This window comes from Aythya fuligula, chromosome 8 (genome assembly GCF_009819795.1).
Source record: "Aythya fuligula isolate bAytFul2 chromosome 8, bAytFul2.pri, whole genome shotgun sequence".
NCBI classification, from domain to species: Eukaryota; Metazoa; Chordata; class Aves; order Anseriformes; family Anatidae; genus Aythya; species Aythya fuligula.
This window is the reverse complement of record NC_045566.1, coordinates 15,353,551-15,373,234: the sequence shown is the minus strand read 5'-3', so window position 1 is coordinate 15,373,234 and position 19,684 is coordinate 15,353,551. Positions and strand designations below refer to the sequence as shown.

The 19,684-nt window shown below is 37.5% G+C and overlaps 1 protein-coding gene across 1 annotated transcript; it reads right to left on the bottom strand.

Annotated features, from left to right (window-relative positions):
• Positions 1-5,464: 5,464 nt before the first annotated feature.
• Positions 5,465-19,408, bottom strand: LOC116492052 (calcium-activated chloride channel regulator 1-like). The gene is made up of 14 exons (XM_032192473.1): positions 19,247-19,408; positions 17,493-17,633; positions 17,117-17,267; positions 16,148-16,265; positions 15,248-15,419; positions 14,479-14,706; positions 13,795-14,019; positions 11,483-11,660; positions 10,324-10,430; positions 8,996-9,220; positions 8,543-8,810; positions 7,709-7,873; positions 6,882-7,103; positions 5,465-5,883 (listed from the first exon to the last, which is right to left on the bottom strand). Exons 1-14 carry the CDS (start codon positions 19,403-19,405, stop codon positions 5,465-5,467), a joined length of 2,778 nt encoding a protein of 925 aa, XP_032048364.1. The 5' UTR covers positions 19,406-19,408.
• Between the last annotated feature and the right edge of the window lie 276 nt (positions 19,409-19,684).

Genomic DNA, 19,684 nt, shown 5'->3' with positions numbered 1-19,684 from the left:
AGCCTCTGGTTTTAATATTTTTTTCCACTGCTTTAACATCCCTCGTTATTAGTTTTGAATGCTCAAGAAGGAAAAAGAAAAGGACCTTTGGCATGGGGTAGCTAGTTTGAAATGTTTACAAGGTGTTATCGTTAGCCATGAATTAATATTCCCTGCTTGAAAGTGAACCTGGTCATTTGGTGAGGTAATTCACCGGCTAATCCCAGTGTAAAGTAACCCCGGGCTAGGTTTGATAAAGTTGGAGGAAATCCTAGAGCACGAACGCAGGAAGTGAATTCCAGAACAAGGAAGTAACTGGAAGAACCAACACAATCTTTCTGAAGGGCTGGTCAGATTCCAGGAATTAAAGCCAAAACAAAAGCCAGGCCGTGTCAAGTTCCCATTGCACCCATAGCACTGCTGCTAAGGAGAGGACCTGAAAGTTATTGTAGGCGTGCGTTTACCTGAGCATGTTCTACCAGTTTCAGCTTTTATCGTGTCACTTTATTATATAATAGACACTTATGTGTGCAACTGTTTATATACAAAAAGTATGTGGCATGTTTGTTTCCATTGCTTAAAGGAGTTCTACAAGCATAATAAGGTCTCAGGAGTCTCTGGTGTTGGAGACAGTGCTGTGCTCTAGGTGGTCGCATAAGAACTCGTCAGTATGTCTTGTGATATAAACGTGCAATGTGTGAAAAGACAGTATCATCAAAGATTTTACATTTGGAGACACCAGTGTAATTATTTATTTTCATAGCTTTCATTGGTGTTGCCAATAGTTCCCAATGATGTCCCACAACAAGAGAGAGATGCCAAACAACTGAGTGCAGGGTTGCCTGACCCTGAGGCAGAAGCATCACCTCAGGAGAGAGGTATCCCAGGAATGCCTGGGACAAGGGGTGTGTTCAGGCAGGAGTTCACAAAAGCCGACGTGGTCTAGCTCTGGCCAGAACAAAATACTGCTGATTCTTCCCTGAAACTTGCACCCTATTGCTGCCCATGGCATACAGGCCTCACCAATCAGAGAGGAAAGTGCTGCCCTCTATGGCATATTGACAGCCTTGACACTCACCTCTTTTCTTCAGAAAATGGGGAGATACCTCTCCTTTCCTTGGAAGAGGAGGAAGACTGATCTATTAAGCCCCCAAGGGATAGAGCACTCTTGTAGGCTTTGGAATACCTACTTTTAATTGTTTCTTTCCTAGGGAGTGCTAAACACAACAGTCCCACTTCTTAGGGCTGTGACTTAAATAGACAGTACTTCCACCTTTAGCAGATGGGCTGTTTGGCTTATGTGGGGCATTGAATGTTATTTTCATTTCCCCCTTTCAACATCCTTCCTCTTTTCATGGATGTTTAAGCAGTTGGAGTGTGAATGAGAGGGAGAAAATAACTCTTTGGCTAATGGTTACTACACTTATCAAAGAGGAAGATCTGTTTTAGTGAATATTTATATATTTCATATAAGTCAGTCCTAATCTGGATATTTTTCCCCATTTTATCTTACAATAGTATAAGACTAAATTCAGTTATTGGATCACAACATGGAACTCCATGTTGCCTGAATTCCATAGGTTTTTCGTACTCCTGAAAGACACTACTGAGTTATTCCCTTTCTTGAAATTCTCCTTCTCCATACCCCATAAGCCTGTGATCTAGTGTTCAGGACAAAAACTGCTTAAACTAACATGTCTAGTTCAGGCGAGGAGAGCCATACCTTGTGTGCAGACTTTGTTGTGAACTAGATACTGACCTAGAGAGCTCTAAAGGGATATTGAAAGAATGTATGTCATGTAGAGATACACTAGCTAGTTCTGCTAAAATCAGCTGCAAACAGCTGAGGAGTCAGCATGTTTACTTCTTCCACTTGTGCTGGAGGAACAGTATCCCCCTTCAGAAGTGTAGAGTAAACAGCAGGGATGGTCACTTTTAAAAACCCTATGTTCTGACTTTATGGGAGGGTAGTGTTTAAACTTAAGGCTGTGGAGTCAAACATTTAACAAAAATGGCCCCAAAATGCATCCATAGTCAGTTTATATCACAGTGAAAATGCCTTAAAATAAACACATTTTGGTAGTATTTATAATCCCAATAATGTAGAACTCATGCTAGAATTCATATATTCTTAGTTGTACAATATGTTGAGTTACATGGGTCGTGTGTGTATATGCTATTTCCCTTCCTACTCGTGACTATTCAACTGCAGCATAAATTTGCATAAAAGAGCAATTTTATGAATATTTATGCACATTCATATTTATGTCTTTTTTGAATACAGTTAAACAGTTGGAAATTAAGAGTGAGTACTGGCAGTGTGCTACGAGTCACACCTCCGCAAATCATCAACTAATATTCTGAAGAATAGCAGCAATCCTTGCACCAGACTTGCAAAATATACATGCATGAAAATCTGAAGGTAAATTTAATTTAACATTAATTGATGTAATGTAGTTAAAAGATGAAAATAAATAAATAAATAAAAGGAGTAGATTGTGCCATTTTAAAGAAACATGACGATGTTTTCCCTCTGTTTAAAAGTCAAAGCTTATTTTACTAAGATAGGTAAAAGCATTCTTTTGTGTATGAGTCTACAGCTTCTGTGTCAATATTAACAACTGTGAGATTAGTTTGATAATAACTGGGCAAAGATTATAAAATCAGTAGTGCCAGCTGCCTGGCCCCTGTACAATCAGTCTTTCATGAAAAATCCAGGGACTGGATTCGACAGAACCAGTAAGCGGCTGTTCTCAACACCATGCTTCCATCCAGAAACTACAGCTATCTGAATGAGAGTTAATGCTCCTTTTCATACTAGTGCCCTCTTCCACTGATCCTCATGACAGCTGTTGCTGTGCTTCTCCTGAGCACGTTGACTGGATTGTACTAGAACTGCATACAGCAACTGGCAAAACATTCAGTAGGCCAAGGTCCTAAAATTTCTGGACTGTGTCAATCACGTGTTGTTTTTGTGATCTTTGTCCTCGCAGTTTCATACTTCCTGGAGCCATAGTGGGTTAGTTTGATACTCAGGCAAGATAGTAATTTGGTCCCATCGCCCAATTGTCTATTTTAGAAAAAAAAAAATACTTGGAAGAAGATTGTACGGAGAATTATATAGGCCAGAACTGACCCGTATGGAAATAGAAATTAAAGTGAAAATGTTAGGGTTTCTTCATTTTACTGTGTAATATTAGTCTTATGACAGGATATATATTTGCAGCTCTACCCTTTCCCTGCTGATGCCTGTGGGAAAGTCACTTTAACACTTGGTACTACAGTTTTTCCACATGTGGTAAAGGAATAATTCAAAAAATCTTCTCTGGAAGTCTACTGCTAGAAAAGCTCTGTATAGGAAGCCATTATTTTAAAAGCATTGGGAAGACCATACTTAGGAACAAAGCTGATATGGTTTTGAGTTTAACAATAGCATCTTTTCTAGCTAGTCTAAACTTGTGTGGCAGTTGCATCAGGGACTGGTACCCCAACTCATGTAGCTTTAGTGTATACACACAGTTGGTGTAAATTAATAACTGAAATTAGTAAAAACAATCCTACCCTGTCGTTTTGCACTTGCTCGGCAGGAAACATGAAAGAGAAAAATTTGTCTGCCCTTTGCGGAGATGTTCTGGGGTGTGCGGAATCCTCAAATACATGAACAAAGATCTTCAGATATTTCCCTATAAAAGGAAGACCCTAATTCAAATGAATGCTTTTCATGCTCTTCTAGCGGGAGCCAGGCTTAAGTACTAAATTCAACCTTGGGTTAATCATATTTGATTGTACTTTCAAATACGCTTTTATATTAAGGTCATAGTATCCCGGAGAGAGATGCTTTATCTAAACATTTTTGGAACATTTGGGAAAACTGGAAGTGTTGGTGGAGCCCACTAGATGTCAGTGTCACCACACGTAATGCAGCTCTGCTCACTAAGCAGGTAGGGTTGGGTGTCTTCGGAGTAACGCGTGGGTTGACCTGGATCACCGACAGTGTATATCTTAGGTCTGTCACATTTTTACATAATGGTAGAAAACAGTTCCAGGAACAGTGCTGCAAACCATTTATTCTGATTGTACGATGTAGTTCTACCAAAAAACTTATACGCAGCTGTCACAGAAATACTTCAGAGAATGAGAAGACACTTGAGAAGAAACCAGAAGGAGAAACATCTGAAAAAGTGGACATTCGGTGACCTAAAAGCTACTAGGGAGAACAGATATCCTCAAATAGGCCTTTGGTTTCTGACTCTCTTCTCCAAAGGAGCCTCCATTCTCTAAGATATGACAGCTATTCCTGTCTCAATGTTAAAAGAAATTGCAACATTTGTTATTTCTTGAGGAAATAGAATTTTAGATCTGAAAATATGTCCAGTAATAAGACTCATTAAGAGACAGTACTACATAGAGTTACAGAAACCCACAAAAAAAAAAAAAAAGGGGGGGCATCTAGGTAAAGAAAAAGCAGAACTTGTGGAAAGTACAGAAGTAGCAAAGGAAAGGTAGAGAAATCTATTAAAATATTACAAAGTTTGTGCTTTCAAAATGTAAATTGTGTTAATAGATACAATTTAGATAGATAATAGAATCATGCTTGTAGATGAAAATACTCATGTTTGCAAGACATGGTGTGTTGACTGGGTAATGCTGGACTGTGAATTATAATGTGAGTGTTGATTTACTGTTTGTTTTTCATTATTATCAGTACATTTCTCCCAGTAGGCAGAGGTGAAAAAGCACCTGGCAATTAAGAAGCCTGAAGCATTCTCATTTGAGACAGTTATTACTAATTTGCTACTCAGCAACCTGAGAGAGAGTTGTAGAGATCTCCTGTCTCCCTCCCACACCTTCTCTGTTAACAGCTTCTAAGTTACCTCTTGTTATACAATGGTATGTCCTAGCTGCTCCTAAGTTGTAGCTCTGTTTAGTCTCAGAGGAACATTTTCCATGTGCTTCTTTGAATTTACTCTCATTCTGGAAGTACTTATATACTTAACTCTCCTGGGAGGCCTGTAAATATACACTTAACTTTATTTTTTAAATAAACTGCCTGGAAATATATATTTTTGTTCTTGCCTCGCTAAACCTAAGTAAAAACTTGTGGATGATACATAGGAAATCTTACTGCACTACTTCAAGATCTTTCCAGCCTCTTTTCCCAACTTGCCTTGACTTATGTGGAACATAAAAATAAGGAACACATTATTTTCCTTTACTTTCTTTCTTTAAGACACAAAACAAAACACCACACACTATATTGTAAAGATCTTGCAAGAGAAGAGTTAAGAATTTATATCACATAGAAACAAAGTACATGTACTTGAATTTAAGATATGCTTTTGAAAATCTGCATCTATAATGCAACCAAAAAGAGAGGTACATAAGTGCACTTTTGAATATAAAAATACCTTTTCCTTCTTTAAAATTTATGTATGGCAAAAATTACAGTAAATTCCTTTATTATTGTTTTATTTTACAGATACTGTCATATTCTGATTGCAGGATTCCTTCTTCTCCGTTGTTGTTGTACAATACAGACAGATGAACTTACAATAATACAGACAACTACAACACATCCAGCTACAATTGCCACTATTAGTGTAATGTTAACGCCACCGCTGCTGCCTCCACCATCTGAAGGCTCAGATGCTTTTGGAGGGATGTACCATGTGGCTTTTGCTATGTTAGATATGTCTGAAGTCAAGCTGTCATTATCAACAGCACGCATGGCGATGTAGATTATGGTACCATTTTCTATTCTCGAGTTTTCTGGTTTAAATTTAAATGTTTCTGTGCTACCAGCTTCCTGAGGTGTGAGATCAGAGGAATTGACAGAAGTAGCATTATCAAATTCATCTTTTAGGACCAGAAGATTTTCACTGCTTTTTATTATGTATTGGACAGCTAGGGAAAAAAGAACATGCATAACAACAAATTAATATACATGTTTTAATATATCTGCTTGTGGTGATGGTATAGGACTTCTAGAGCTGTTGTTTTTTGTTGTTGTTGTTGTTTGTTTGTTTTTAAAAACTGCTGCTAATTCCTATTTTACTACTGACTGTATTGCTCAGCAGCACTGGAGGGTGGGGTGGTGGGAGGAGGTGCTGATTTAGGATTGCCGTTAACCCTTACTTTGCAGCATTTGGTATCTGTTGTTCCCAAATCTGGGAACTCTTTCTTTTCAATGAAAATTGAAAATAGTGTCATTAACACTCTTAGCTCTGTGTGGACTGTGCAAAATGTAGTTGAATGAGAAGCTCTGCTGTCCAAACACAAGGTGAAACAGCAATTAAAATATGTGTATACAGAAGAGGTGGGCCTTGCACATAGTCTATATTCTCTCTCACAGCATGAGTCTTTGATACCAAAAACTGGGAAAGACACAGAAAGAATATCCCATTTGTATAATTAGAGAACCCATAGTTACATTGCTATACATGCGTTTGTCTAATTTTGGAGGTTCTGCTGTTTCTGTGTCAAGGTTGTAGCTTTTCAAGACTTGCCCCTCCTCCCTATCTCTTCTTCTTATGAATATCTCTTTCCCTGTTTAGATATTAGAGAAATGTGTTATCAGCTCCATACCAATACAGGATCTTGCTGTATTTTATTTATTTGCTTTTATATATATATATATACAAAACATTCTTACTTTTATAGAATTCTCATATAATATTTTTATAACATTCTTTCATGTTTTTTTTTTTTTTTTTTTGTGTGTGTGTGTGTGTGTGTGTTTTTTTTTGTGTGAAAAATTAAGGACAACTAAAACAAGTATCATGCAATAGGGTAACTTTCTGTTTGTTCCATTTTCAAGTGGGAAATACGTTTGTTTGGTGGTCTTCAAGGCATGCCTTATCAGACAGAAGGATCCATCACATCACACAAAGTGTCTAACTCACCTTTTCCAGCGTCCAAGTCATCTCCTGGAGCTGTCCAAGACAAGACTACTGTTTCATTTTCTATATGAGCATCAAGGTCTGTAACTTTACAGGGTGGTAACTTTACTGTTGGAATGTTATCCAGTACAAGAGAAGTTGTTGAAGTTCTGCTGAAACTTCCCAGCTTGGCTTGGATGTCTTCATCAGCAACTTCAGGTCTTGGAGCATTCATCTGAATTTTACCTGTTTGAAAGAATTTTCAGCTTCCACCATGACAAAACTACAAACTACATTTATTTTTATTTTTACTGTATCTTATTATCTCTTCTCATCCTATAATTTTTCTTTGGCCTATTCAAATTTAGTAGAAAGTGGGTGAGCTAAAGACAAAAAATGACTATCAGAAAAGCAAGTTGCAGATGTTGGTGAATAATCAGTGTAACAAGGTCATTTTTTCCTATCTCTTCCTACATATTTCAGGCTTTAGGGGTATTCCTGTTTTATAGGCCATACAGTGAGGTTTTTAGACTTTTTTATATCAATTCTTCTAAATTTCACTGTGTGTGTATGTGAATATTAAATTGCAACAGCTAACGTATCTTCAGCATTAAGATGAAAAGCACTTAAAATCCAGAGAATACAAGAGCTGTTTCCTACTAACATTATCTTGCATACCAATGTTGCATGTTGAATATATTTACCCCAAAGCCCCATTTAAAAATCTTGAGAAGAATTAAGATCAAGTATCATTTTGTGAACCTAAATGATCACATTTGCTTCACTTTTAGACAACCCACCTCCCCGCCTGGAATCACGCAAATAATTGTCTATTTCATAAGAGTTCTTACCATTTTCTATATAACCTGGTACATACAAGGCTCGATTTTGCCTAAGGCCAAGTCTGACAGTCGTATTTCTTCCTTGGGCACTGACTCTCAGACTGTACCTTCCACTGCCTTTTAAAGAAGTAAAGTACCTTGAGTAGACTCCATCATTCTTGACTGTGTCAGCACCTTGGTATAAAATTATTGAGAATTAATATCTAGAACAAAATACCTGCTGGTAAACAGGTTATTTTTGCTATTCATACACGAATATAAAACCTGAACATTATTATGCGGAAAACCTGGCAATGTTTTGATAATGTGAACATCTTTAAAAACAGGCATTGTCCCATTATAATAAACTGAATTTATAATATATTTTGCTTAAAAGAACCATTTGGTATTGACACCTTTAGGTAATTTTACCTAATTAGGTAAATCTCTTGCTACTATCTGTAACCACCAACTTAAATCTTACTGACCATCTAATAGATAAAACACCTTTAAATTGAAAAACAAAACAAAAACCAGCATAATATAACCTTTGGCCAGGAGTTCATCAAGACAAGGTTCTTTCTCTAAGCGAACTTGTACAGCTGTACCTGACTGACTGCAGTAGATGGTCTGCTGGGGGCATCCAAGTTATTCTAAATCCTAGCAGCAGTACAAGATTAACCTTACAGGTTCAGAAGACAGATGGTGTTTAATACAGGATAACCCATTGAAATCTTATTTATGCACCCTAGTTTAGGGCATAGACATTACTCACTCCTTAATGGTAAGTCTGAAGAGAACACACAGATTTGTATTCCAAAATGCATAAATGCAAAGGTTTTTACTGTGTATATGGAACCTTACCTGCACCATTATCAAGAAGTTCAAGGCTTACTGGTGCAGCACCATCCTTCTCTATGGTAGCTGTCACATTTGCACCAAGAACAGGCAAGAACCCTTGGCTAACCTCTGCATAAACAACAACTGGATTCGGTGCGATGTTTGCCTGCTTCATGTAAGCTACTACGTTCACAGGAGGAACAACAGAAGATGCTGCTCGAGAGGTAACTGTTACTGATACATTCTGAGCTGTTGTACCCTCATTTTTAATATAGTAATGCCAATCTCCGACCTGCAAATAAAATACAAAAATATGTTTTAAAAAATGCAAAAAATCTTCATGTTCTAACAGGGTCATTGTTTCCCTTACAAAATAATAGTAAACAACAAACAAAACAATGACCATTAAAGAAAAGTAGTATGCTAGTGTATAGGAAATATTAATTCAGAAAATAAAAGAAAACATTCAGCCTTTACCTCTGCAGTGCCATTTATACCGAGTCTAGCTGCTTTTGAGTTTAAATTATCTAATGTAAAGTCTGAGCTTCCATACTCTTTTCCATTAGGGTCCCTCAGAAAGAAAAATGGCTTCGTGGCACTCCATGCAATGACGAAGAAAGTGTCATTTCCCACAGTTTTGTCAATGGTCACAGTACTATTAATCCATTCAGAAGATCTAACGTCTATCTGTTTGCTTTCAAGCTGTTAGAGAAATAAAATACATGTCATTGCTATTCAGTAAAGAAGCATTGGAAGCAACTGGAAAATTAAGAGTAATTTGGCATAACTATTGAATGAATAAGAATGCTTTCTGAAGTTTTCTGAAATGACTGCTTGCATAGTAACATTGATTTTAAGTATAAAATTATGGTAAACAGAGTAAGTTGCAGTAAGTCCTTCATATCTGTATTTAATTTTATCTAGCTATCCAAAGCATTGTGCCATTAAGTTGTATTTCCACTGTAGTTTGTCTGTCCTTCACATTTTTAGGAGAGAGAAAAAAAGTGCCTCCACATATGACTATACAGCTTACAGGTAATAGGAAAGACAGAAATTAAAGTAGAACAGAGTAAAACATATAGAAAAGAGAAGTACACAAGATTTCCTGTATTATAATAATTAAGCATAATTTCCTCACTTTTACATTAAGAACGATAAAGTCTACATTAAGAAAATAGCTTGTCATGAACTTAATTTTGTTTTCTGCTGCTTAGGTCGGGCAGAAGAGTCAATTCAAGGCAATAAAACAATTAAAAAACACCTGCTTTTTAAATCAACATTGATGGATGCTTATAATCTAGCTATCTTTGCAGTGGCATATTTCAGATAAAATGTTTTAATATTATGTTAGAATATTAACAAGGTGAAGAATGAGTTGCTAAATTCTGATTAACATTTGGCCCAGGTGAAAAGTCTAAAAGAGTATACATTAAAATGTTACATATGATTTAGGAGAGAAGCCCTATTTTAGCTGTACCTTAATCATTTGGATTAGACTGCTAAAATGCTCTAAAAGTTAACATTTCATATAAGAGTGAACTAAACATCCTGGGAGAGTTCTGCTTGAGCTCTGCTTGCTTTTTTCTGTTGAAGTCCCTCAGATCTGGACAAAAACGAGAAAAAAATCTTGATTTGATGGGCTAATACATAATTTATTTCACTGTAACTGTAGTGGACCGCTAAAAATTGTATTTGATCTTATTCCCAAATTGAGCCATTATCAATTAGAAACATTATCATCTAAACTCATTCATTTGTTGATCAACTAGAAGTATAGAAGGAAAAAGATGTTTTGAAATTCAGACCTGAATAGACTGTTGAGAAATATCTCCACTTCCTGATGTAATCGCACTGAATGCCTCAATTAGTTTACCAGGGAGGACTTCATCTATAGCATAAAGTTGTAAACCTCCTGAAAGATTAGAGTGAAAGATTTAGTAATACTAATTTATGCTCTAAAAATGATAGTTTTTATGTGACTACTAGTACCAAATGTTTTAGCAAGATAGCCAATTTATTAATAAATGAAAAAATGAAATGCATCTTTTTATTAATGCGATAAAACACCTATTATAGTAAATTCATGTAAAAATCTATTTTGGTTTGAGTGATTGAGTCATTTTTATCTCTCATTAACATAGTTTGCCTAAATATCACTCCCTGCAGCAAAACATCACATACAGCATTTTTAGAATTTTCCTAGTACTTCTGGATTTGGAGCCACATCTTAACTCTCTCCTCCCCCCAGTGTCAGGAAGTGACTGCAGTGCTGAGCCCTGAAAATGCAGAGTATGTGCATCTCTCAAATAAGAATGTTTATTCACCAGACTTGTTTGGAGTCAGATTGCTTTTTAGATCTACACTAGGACTCTTCCACGGCATTTTCAGCTACTGTAACATGAAGCAACACTCCTATGTATAGTTTTAAATGGTTGTTTTAGAATTAACTATGTAGCTCCAGCTCAGCTGACAGCTCTGCTGGCTAATGACAAGCACAGTCACAGCATTTACACTAGTTCACTTCAGCTGCAGCAAATGGAGAAAATTTTTGTTATGTACATAGCAAAACAAACAAACAAAAAACCAAAAGCTTAAAAGTTGAAGAATGCAGAGTGTACTAGTCATTGCATGTTATGCCAGAAATAATATTATAGTAATTGCAGAACACTACTTACACGCTATATGAGAATATCATAATTCCACCTCCTTAATAATATGGTATTATCATGTTATTGTATTTTTTAAATCAAGATAGATATTAACACTAAATTGTGAACATAAAACAGTTTTGCTTGTTTGTATTAAAAAAGCCCATTATGAAAATCAGATTTTTTTAATTAGACTTGTTTTAAATTTATTACAAGTCAAATGTATTTATTTTTTCCAGACCAAAGAATTGCCATGCTTTGGCATCTTCATACTTCTACATGAATGGCAAAGAAACAGTGTATTTAGAAAATTTACCTGTTATCTTTGAAAATTCTTCTAATTCTTTGGCTGCTGAAGAACCCAGTGCAATGGTATGAATTATTGCTCCACTTTGTTTCACTTCATTCAGGCAAGCTGCCATATATGAATCCTCTCCATCTGTCAGTAGCACAATTTCTGAACCATACGTTACATGGATTTGATCTGTAATAATCTGCATTGAGACAAGAATTTGAGATACAAACTGCAGAATAACTTTTAAACACCAGCATATCCCAGAACACAAATAACCTATGAATTTAGAAGTACCACGTTAACTTCTACTATTGTTGCAATTGAACTTGCAACCTCTACTTGCTTAGATTAGCAAGTGTTAAATTATAAATAAGAAATATTTAAGAGAAGTCCCTTCAAACTGAAATATTCTACTCAGGGAAGACACTTGTCCCTGGCTGAATATGTCAGAAACATTCTGCCTGCATATGCTTTGCAGTTTTATGGAATGGATTTTTAAAAATTTGTGTCTGCTGCCTGAAATTATTCATCTTTATTCTCCAAGCAACATTTCAGAGTGAAGAAGAAAAAGTACAAACCTATGAGGATGTCTGTGTTAAGTGAAGGTGGGCTGAAAGTGGTAGGGATTGCCCACTAGGAGGCCTCTGTCTTGGTTGTTACATCCCATTTTGGTTGCCCATCTGTGTCATGAACCCCTGTCCCAACACTCCTCTCTGCCCTGGGCTCTCAGCTATCTCAGCAGTCTCATTGTTCTCTGAATAATTTGTCTTTCTTCCTGTTTCCTATACATTGCTACTTGTTTTCAGTTTTGCATCTGAATTAATGACATCTGGGATTTCAAACATTGCCAGCCTAAGAAAGTAAAACAGGCAAACAAATAATAGTGTCTATTCATTACTGTTTCCCATTCTCATGATTTGTATGTGGTTTCACAATTTAGGGGCTTGATTCATGACTAGTGAGCCCTAGAAATTAAGAATATCACTACTGCATATCTTCCCACGTCAACATTTATTTACTCCATACGTTTATCATGATTCATTAGCCAGATCCCTTATGTTTTCTCAGTCCACATTTTGCTAGGAAAAAAAAAAATCTTGAAGATTTATTTTGAAGAAAAAAATCTTGTCTGGTATAGAGGATGTCCACTGTCATGCTGGTCTGCAGACATTCCTCTGGATATACACCCAGCAACGTAACCTGCCTGTGAGTTTGTCCAGGCATTTCAGAGTTTTGACTGCAGTACTCCATATTTCACAGAATCACCTACGTTGGAAGAGACCTCAAGATCATCGAGTCCAACCTCTGACCTAACACTAAGAGTACTCCACTAAACCATATCGCTAAGCTCTACATCTAAACATCTTTTAAAGACCTCCAGGGATGGTGACTCCACCACTTCCCTGGGCAGCCCATTCCAATACTTAACAACCCCTTCAGCAAAGAAGTTCTTCCTAATATACAACCTAAAACACCCCTTGAACAACTGTAGCCCACTCCCCCTCATTCTGTCACCAGGCACGTAGGAGAATAAACCAACCCCCACCTCGCTACAGCCTCCTTTAAGGTACCTGTAAAGAGCGATAAGGTCAACCCTGAGCCTCCTCTTTTCCAGACTGAACAACCCCAGCTCCCTCAGACACTCCTCATAGGACTTGTTGACCATCATATTTGCAGCTTCGTTGCCCTTCTCTGGACATACTCAAACACCTTGATGTTATTCTTGTAGCGAGGGGCCCAAAACAGAACACAGTACTCAAGGTGCAGCCTCACCAGAACCAAGTACAGGGGGACAATCACTTCCCTAGACCTACTGGCCACACTGCTTCTTATACAAGCCAGGATGCTGTTGGCCGTCTTGACCACCTGAGCACACAGCTGGCTCATATTCAGTTGACTATCCACCAATACTCCCAGGTCCTTCTCTGCCAGGCAGCTTTCTAACCACTCATCTCCCAGTCATTTCCTTCCATTACAAGTCACTCAAGTAGAAGTAATCTCTTAATTTACTCACTCTCGCATAACCTAAATAGAATAAGCTTTGTATGTTTCCAACTAGAGATTCAATTTTCCAAAATTTGATTATTCTTGAACTTCGCTTTGTAATCTGATCTTATTTTTCAGTATCCTTTTTCAAACAAGAGCATCACAAACAAATTCTTTATATACCAAATTTTCTCCTGATAGATTCAATAATCATAATGTCTTTTTTAGCTCTACCATCACCAAGGAAATCCACATTCAGTGGATTCAGGGGAAAGCTGTTAAGTATGTTTTTTGTTTTTTCATCATTTTCCATACCTTCCGGGAGATATTTCCACATTGTACTTTACCTGCAGTCCTGTCTGTACACCTGAACAGATATTGGTTCCTCCACCAGCTGTTGTAGGCAATTTGTTAACAAGATTTTGACGTACTGCATCACTGGTTATTTGTTTCAAAGGACTTTGTATAAATGCAGAAGAACTAAATGTGACAATTCCAACCCAGGAACCAACTTCAATAATTTGGAGCAGAAATACCTCTGCAGCTTTATAGAGATGTTCGATGCGGTTATACTGTATGTGAAGAGAAACAACATTTTTAGAATGCAGTCTCCTTTGAAAAGCTTTTACTATGAACAAAATATAGACCATTTTTATGTTGTTTTTAATAAGAATTTTAAAGCTATCTGCCACAGGGTAAATATGTACGTTCAGTTCTGAAACACAGGAGATGTGTACCATGATCTGGTATCATGAAAGTGTAGCGAACTACAGTTTCCAGGAAAGTTGTCACCAGGCAAACTCCATCTTTGAATGTTATGACTTGATTCCTAAAAAAGATTTTTGTCCTCCCCCCCCTTTTTTTTTCTTTGATGATATGGTGGTAATGAAAAAAGGAAACACCTACGATTCCTTAGGAGTAGGTTAGATGATAGAAAATAGGTTAGACTGTAGAAAATACTTTTAATTTGGTAACTTTTTCTGCTTCTTACAATTTTTAATTAAATTTGCTTATAAAATCTGTTTTCTTACCGATGCCATGCTCCCAGAAACATCCAGTACTAATGAGACTGCTCTGTCTTGGGTCTGCAATAGACTGAAGGTAGTCTCGAAAGGGGGTGTAGAACTATTTACAACAGATGAGCTGTTAAAATCCTCAGATTCCATTATTACTTCCCATGTGCTTTTGTAGTTGCACATCTTATTCTGCATATTTGGAGCCTCACCATTGTGAGAGTTATTATCACAAAATGCAACCACCTAAAAGGATGGATTGAAACTAATAAGAATTCTGAACCCAACAGTTTGAGCATAAAAGAGTATCTCATTAAAGAATATATGAAGTTTGTGGTGGGTGACAGGGCAAATTGGTCTTCTTCTCCAACAAACATCCTGTGTGTCATGGTGCCTGCACAGACAGGGTCTTAGAAGAAGATAAGAAGAACTATAAGATTGTTCTTCAAAAGAGTGCAATAGAGCTAACTAGCTCTTTTACAGTTATCTTATGACAAGGCTTTTAGCAAGAATGCTTCATTTTTATGCCTGTTGACCAGATTTTCCAAACAAGGAACAAGAAGGTTGCTGAGATTTCAGTACATCTCACCCTTATTGACATGAAACATCTGTCAGATCACTTTCTCTAACTGCTTTGTCTTCTCTTTTGAATAGATTTTATTAGAACTTATAGCATGAACCACATTCTTTGAAATAGAAGTTAATCAAAGTAACCTAACTGATCATTAATTGACTAGACCCCAAATGTTACTAAACTCTCAGTCCAGAAACGGCTAGTAATACTTACAGAAGGTAAGCTTTGCATATACATAATAGAAGATGTGTGATTTTGATTTTTATCTGCTACAAATTTACATCCAGCTTCATACAGCTGACCATCATATTTGCAGTCTCTTTCCTCACACTTGCTTCCACTGCAGCTTTGGAACACAGGCTTACCTATGACACCAGCTGAACACCTATGGGAAGATAAGATAGGCAGGGCTGATTAAGAACACATACATAGTCTGCAACAGGTTATTTATTTGAATTTTGATTGCTGTAAGACAAATTGCCATTGACACAGCACTGTACTACACACCACACAAGCACAAAGGTAGACAGTCTCTATGCCTGGAAGTCCTCAGACTAATCTAGAAAGGGTTATAATCAGAAAACACTTGTGGTCTTTTGCTGATTAGTTGACAAATTTCTTGTGATGTTTATAGGCTATGAATGAAAGACATTCTGCTAGTAGCTGCAATGCAATAGACTGTACTGGTATGCCTGACCAAGAAAAGCTTGAACTAATTCTCTGTGTCCATTCAGTTATTGTTCTCCTTTGTAGAAGCTGTTTAAAATCACAGACGTTTCAGCAGGGAATTTCAGTGTTGTTAATAACTGCTATTTAACAAAATTATCTTAAATATGTTTATAACAACTGGTGACCAAGTTTACAGTTGTACACAAAGCAAAATATTATCCAACCTGACCCATAGAACCTGTTACAAAACAGCACTGAAGGCAGCTGCTGCTTTCTGGGTCAGGTAGGCAATAGACAATGCTGAGTCAGTTTCTTTTAACCTTATGAACAGATCACAAAATACAGATTACAAAGTACAAGCTCAGCACAGACAACAAGGATATTGAAAACATTATCAAAATGTTTATAAGTGAAATGTAAAAGCAGAAATATGAAAAATGATACCTTGTTGCTTCAACACTTGCTTTTTCAGAATTTATGGACACATAAAAAGGTGCATCATTATTATATTCGTCGAACACCCCCCAGCGAAGGTGAGCCCACTCGTGGACAAAAACTCTACCTGTTGAAAAGCAGTAATATGTGCACATTCAAAATACAACTGTTTAAAACTTACCCAGCATTTTGCTTGCTCTTTTTAATAAGCTCAGATAATTCTTATCTCAGGAAATACAAATAAATAAAGAAATAAAAACTGTGAGAGTTAAGCAACAGGAAAAATAATTTTTCAAGAGGTAAATATCATGGAATCACAGAATGGTTTAGGTTAGAAGGGACCTTAAAGACCATCTAGTTCTGCCCCCTTGCCATGGGCAGGGACACTTCCCACTAGACCAGGTTGCTCAAAGCCCCATCCAGCCTGGCCTTGAGTACTTACAGGGATCCAGAGCTTCTCTGGGAAACTTGTTCCAGTGCCTCATCACACTCATAGTACGGAACTTCTCTCTAATATCTAATCTAAATCTACTCTCTGTTAGTTTAAAACTGTTACCTCTTGTCCTACCACTACACTCCCTAACAAAGAGTCCCTCCCCATCTTTCTTGTAGGCTCCCTTTAGGTACTGGAATACCACTGTAAGGTCTCTCTGGGGCCTTTTCTTCTCAAGGCTGAACAACCCCAACTCCTTTAAGCCTGTCTTCACAGGAGAGGCACTTCAGCCCTCTGATCATCTTCATGGCCTTCCACTGGACCCACACTAACAGGTCCATGTTCTTCTTATGCTGCAGACCCCAGAGCTGAAGACAGCACCCCAGGTGGGATCTCATGAGAGCAGAGTAGAAGGGGTGAATTCGCCAAGTTTTTTTAGTTTTGACAAGCAAACTGGAATACCTAAGTTCACTAGTCACTTTGAAAAATCTTGTCCATTTCATATTAACAATAAAGCAGGCAGTTACATTAAATAGCAGTATTACCTCTTTCTCCATAAACATTAACCAAATTGTCATTTAACAGGAAGTTAGGCGTGAAATGGATGTACCGTCCTTTCTCCTTACATCCTCCATACTGCAAGGTATAGGGATCATCTCCATATTTCAGAAAAGGGTCTGCTATGATGACATCTGCCTAAAACAGTAAGACCAACAGCATGGGTGTAGAGAAGGGTTAGGTGATTCTTCCTCAATTAATTTAGTCCAGCAAATATTTTTATCCTACCAGCACTCCCACTACCTCTTCTTTTGAGTAAGCACTTAAAGAATTTGTTCTACATTTTGCCATGATTCATAATGTAGACTTATCAGTCTTGCTTTTCTTTGTGGTTCTAATCATACATAGTTCTCTAAATCATACCTTGTTATATGATTCTGTCTTTAATCTTGAATAGTTGCCATTTTTCTTCCATGTTTTAGGAATTATAATTTTTACAGACTTGAAAAAAAATCGATGTTTTGTAGCTTCAAACAAATAATTAGAAGCATCTTTAACCATTCTCTAGAGAGTGAAAGAAAATAAAATATTAATATCAATGTTAGTATTTAAAGTTTGTACATGTGATGAATAATTTACCTTTCTCAAGAAACAATAGTAAAATAAAGCAGAACTGAGTACATAACAAAAATCACAAAATACTACAGTCTTCACTAAGAAAAGAAGGAATGAAGAAGCCAAGACCCAAGTTGTTGTTCTTGGAATCTCTCAGCAGTTCTGTAACCCTCCTCTTAATCAGAGATAGCAATAAAATGGAGCAATAAAATTGACTTAATGGAGTCAAGTTGTCCAGTTGGAGGCCAGTCACTAGTGGCGTTCCCCAGGGCTCGGTGCTGCATGAAGTTTAACAAGAGCAAGTACTGGATTCTGCACCTGGGAGGGGGAAACCATAGCTGTATGTTCAGACTGGGGAAAAGAGACCAGAGAGCAGCCCTGAAGACAGGGATCTAGGGGTTTTGGTGGATAGCAAGTTGGATATGAGTCACCAGCGTGCCCTGGCAGCCAGAAGGGTCACCGAGCCCTGGGGTGCATCAAGCATGGCATTGCTAGCTGGTTGAGGGAGGGGACTGTCCAGCTCTGCTCTGCCTGGTGCAGCCTCAGAACAAGTACTGTGTGCAGCGTGGGGCACCATAATATAAAAAGGACATAAAACTATTAGAGAATGTTCAAAGGATCACTTCAAAGACAGTGAATGGTCTAGAGTCACTTGGATTGTTCAGCCCAGATCAGAGTAGGTTGAGGGGAGTCCTCATGGTGGCCTGAAACTCCCTCACGAGGGGAGCAGAGGGGCAGGCGCTGAGCTCTGCTCTCTGGGGACAGCGACAGAACTCAAGAGAACAGTGTGGAGCTGGGACAGGGGAAGCCCAGGTTAGATATTAGGGAAGGGTTCTTCACTGAGAGGATGGTTAGGCACTGGAACAGGCTCCCCAGGGAAATGGTCGTGTCACCAAGCCTGATGGAATTCAAGATGCATTTGGACAACACTCTCATATGTATGGTCTGATTTTGGGGTGGTTGTGTGCAGACCCAGGTGTTGGACTTGATGATCCTTGAGAATTCCTTCCAACTCAGGATATTCTGTGGTTCTATGAACCTGGCCAACATCTTAATCTAGCAGAATTGACCTATTAAGGCATCTAAATGGATTGTAATGAAAGTTAAGCCCAGAAATGCTACTAAACCTAAGCTTTCTCTCTCTCTCTCTCTCTCTTTTTTTTTTTTTCCCTTCCTTTATCCTTTACATTTTTTTGAAGGAACATCAGGAGGCATGCCAGCTAATGACACCTAATAGTATAATCAAGGAATAATGAACTCATTCATAGAACATTCTTTCAGATAAAGACAATTTGGAAAGCTATTTAAAGGAATTTCTTGCTGGCTCCAAACAGGGCTATTACAGCACTGTTTTAGATAATTACTGCTCTTTATAACAGCAATAGATGGCAAGACAAATTAGAAATGACTGATTTACTAACTATGGGATTCATCCATGATTAATTCAAAGCCAGAGAAAAAGTCCTGTTTGTATGAGTGGAACTCATGTTACTTTACAAGCAGAAAAAGTCAAGATGTTCTCAACTACATCAATCAATGTATGGAAATTGAGATGTTCTTACCTTTGTGTTCAGGATGATGTTGGCATCTTCTGGCACACTGGGATTAATTGCAACAACCAAATCCTCATAGCCAGTCTGATTTAACCACACCATGGAACCGTTTACCACATACAGAAGCTGAAAAGACAATAAAAATATCAAACTCCTAAACACCCCCATTATTTCTCCTGTCTCCACACTTAGTATTAGAAAAGGAACAGGTTCTCAGCCTTATTTATACAATCACCTTTGATGTCAAGAGAGGCGTAACATTTTGCAGGAAGACTTTGATCTACGTGAGTACAGTGAGAAGTGATTGGTTAAGCTTCAGTTACACGTTAATTTCAGGAAGAAATGCTTCCATCTTAGTGCTACCTAAAAAATAAATTTTACTTCCTTATGCCTTTTCAGATAGTCTGTTATTTTATTTACTTTATGTCAAAATTAGTCAGGGTCCTT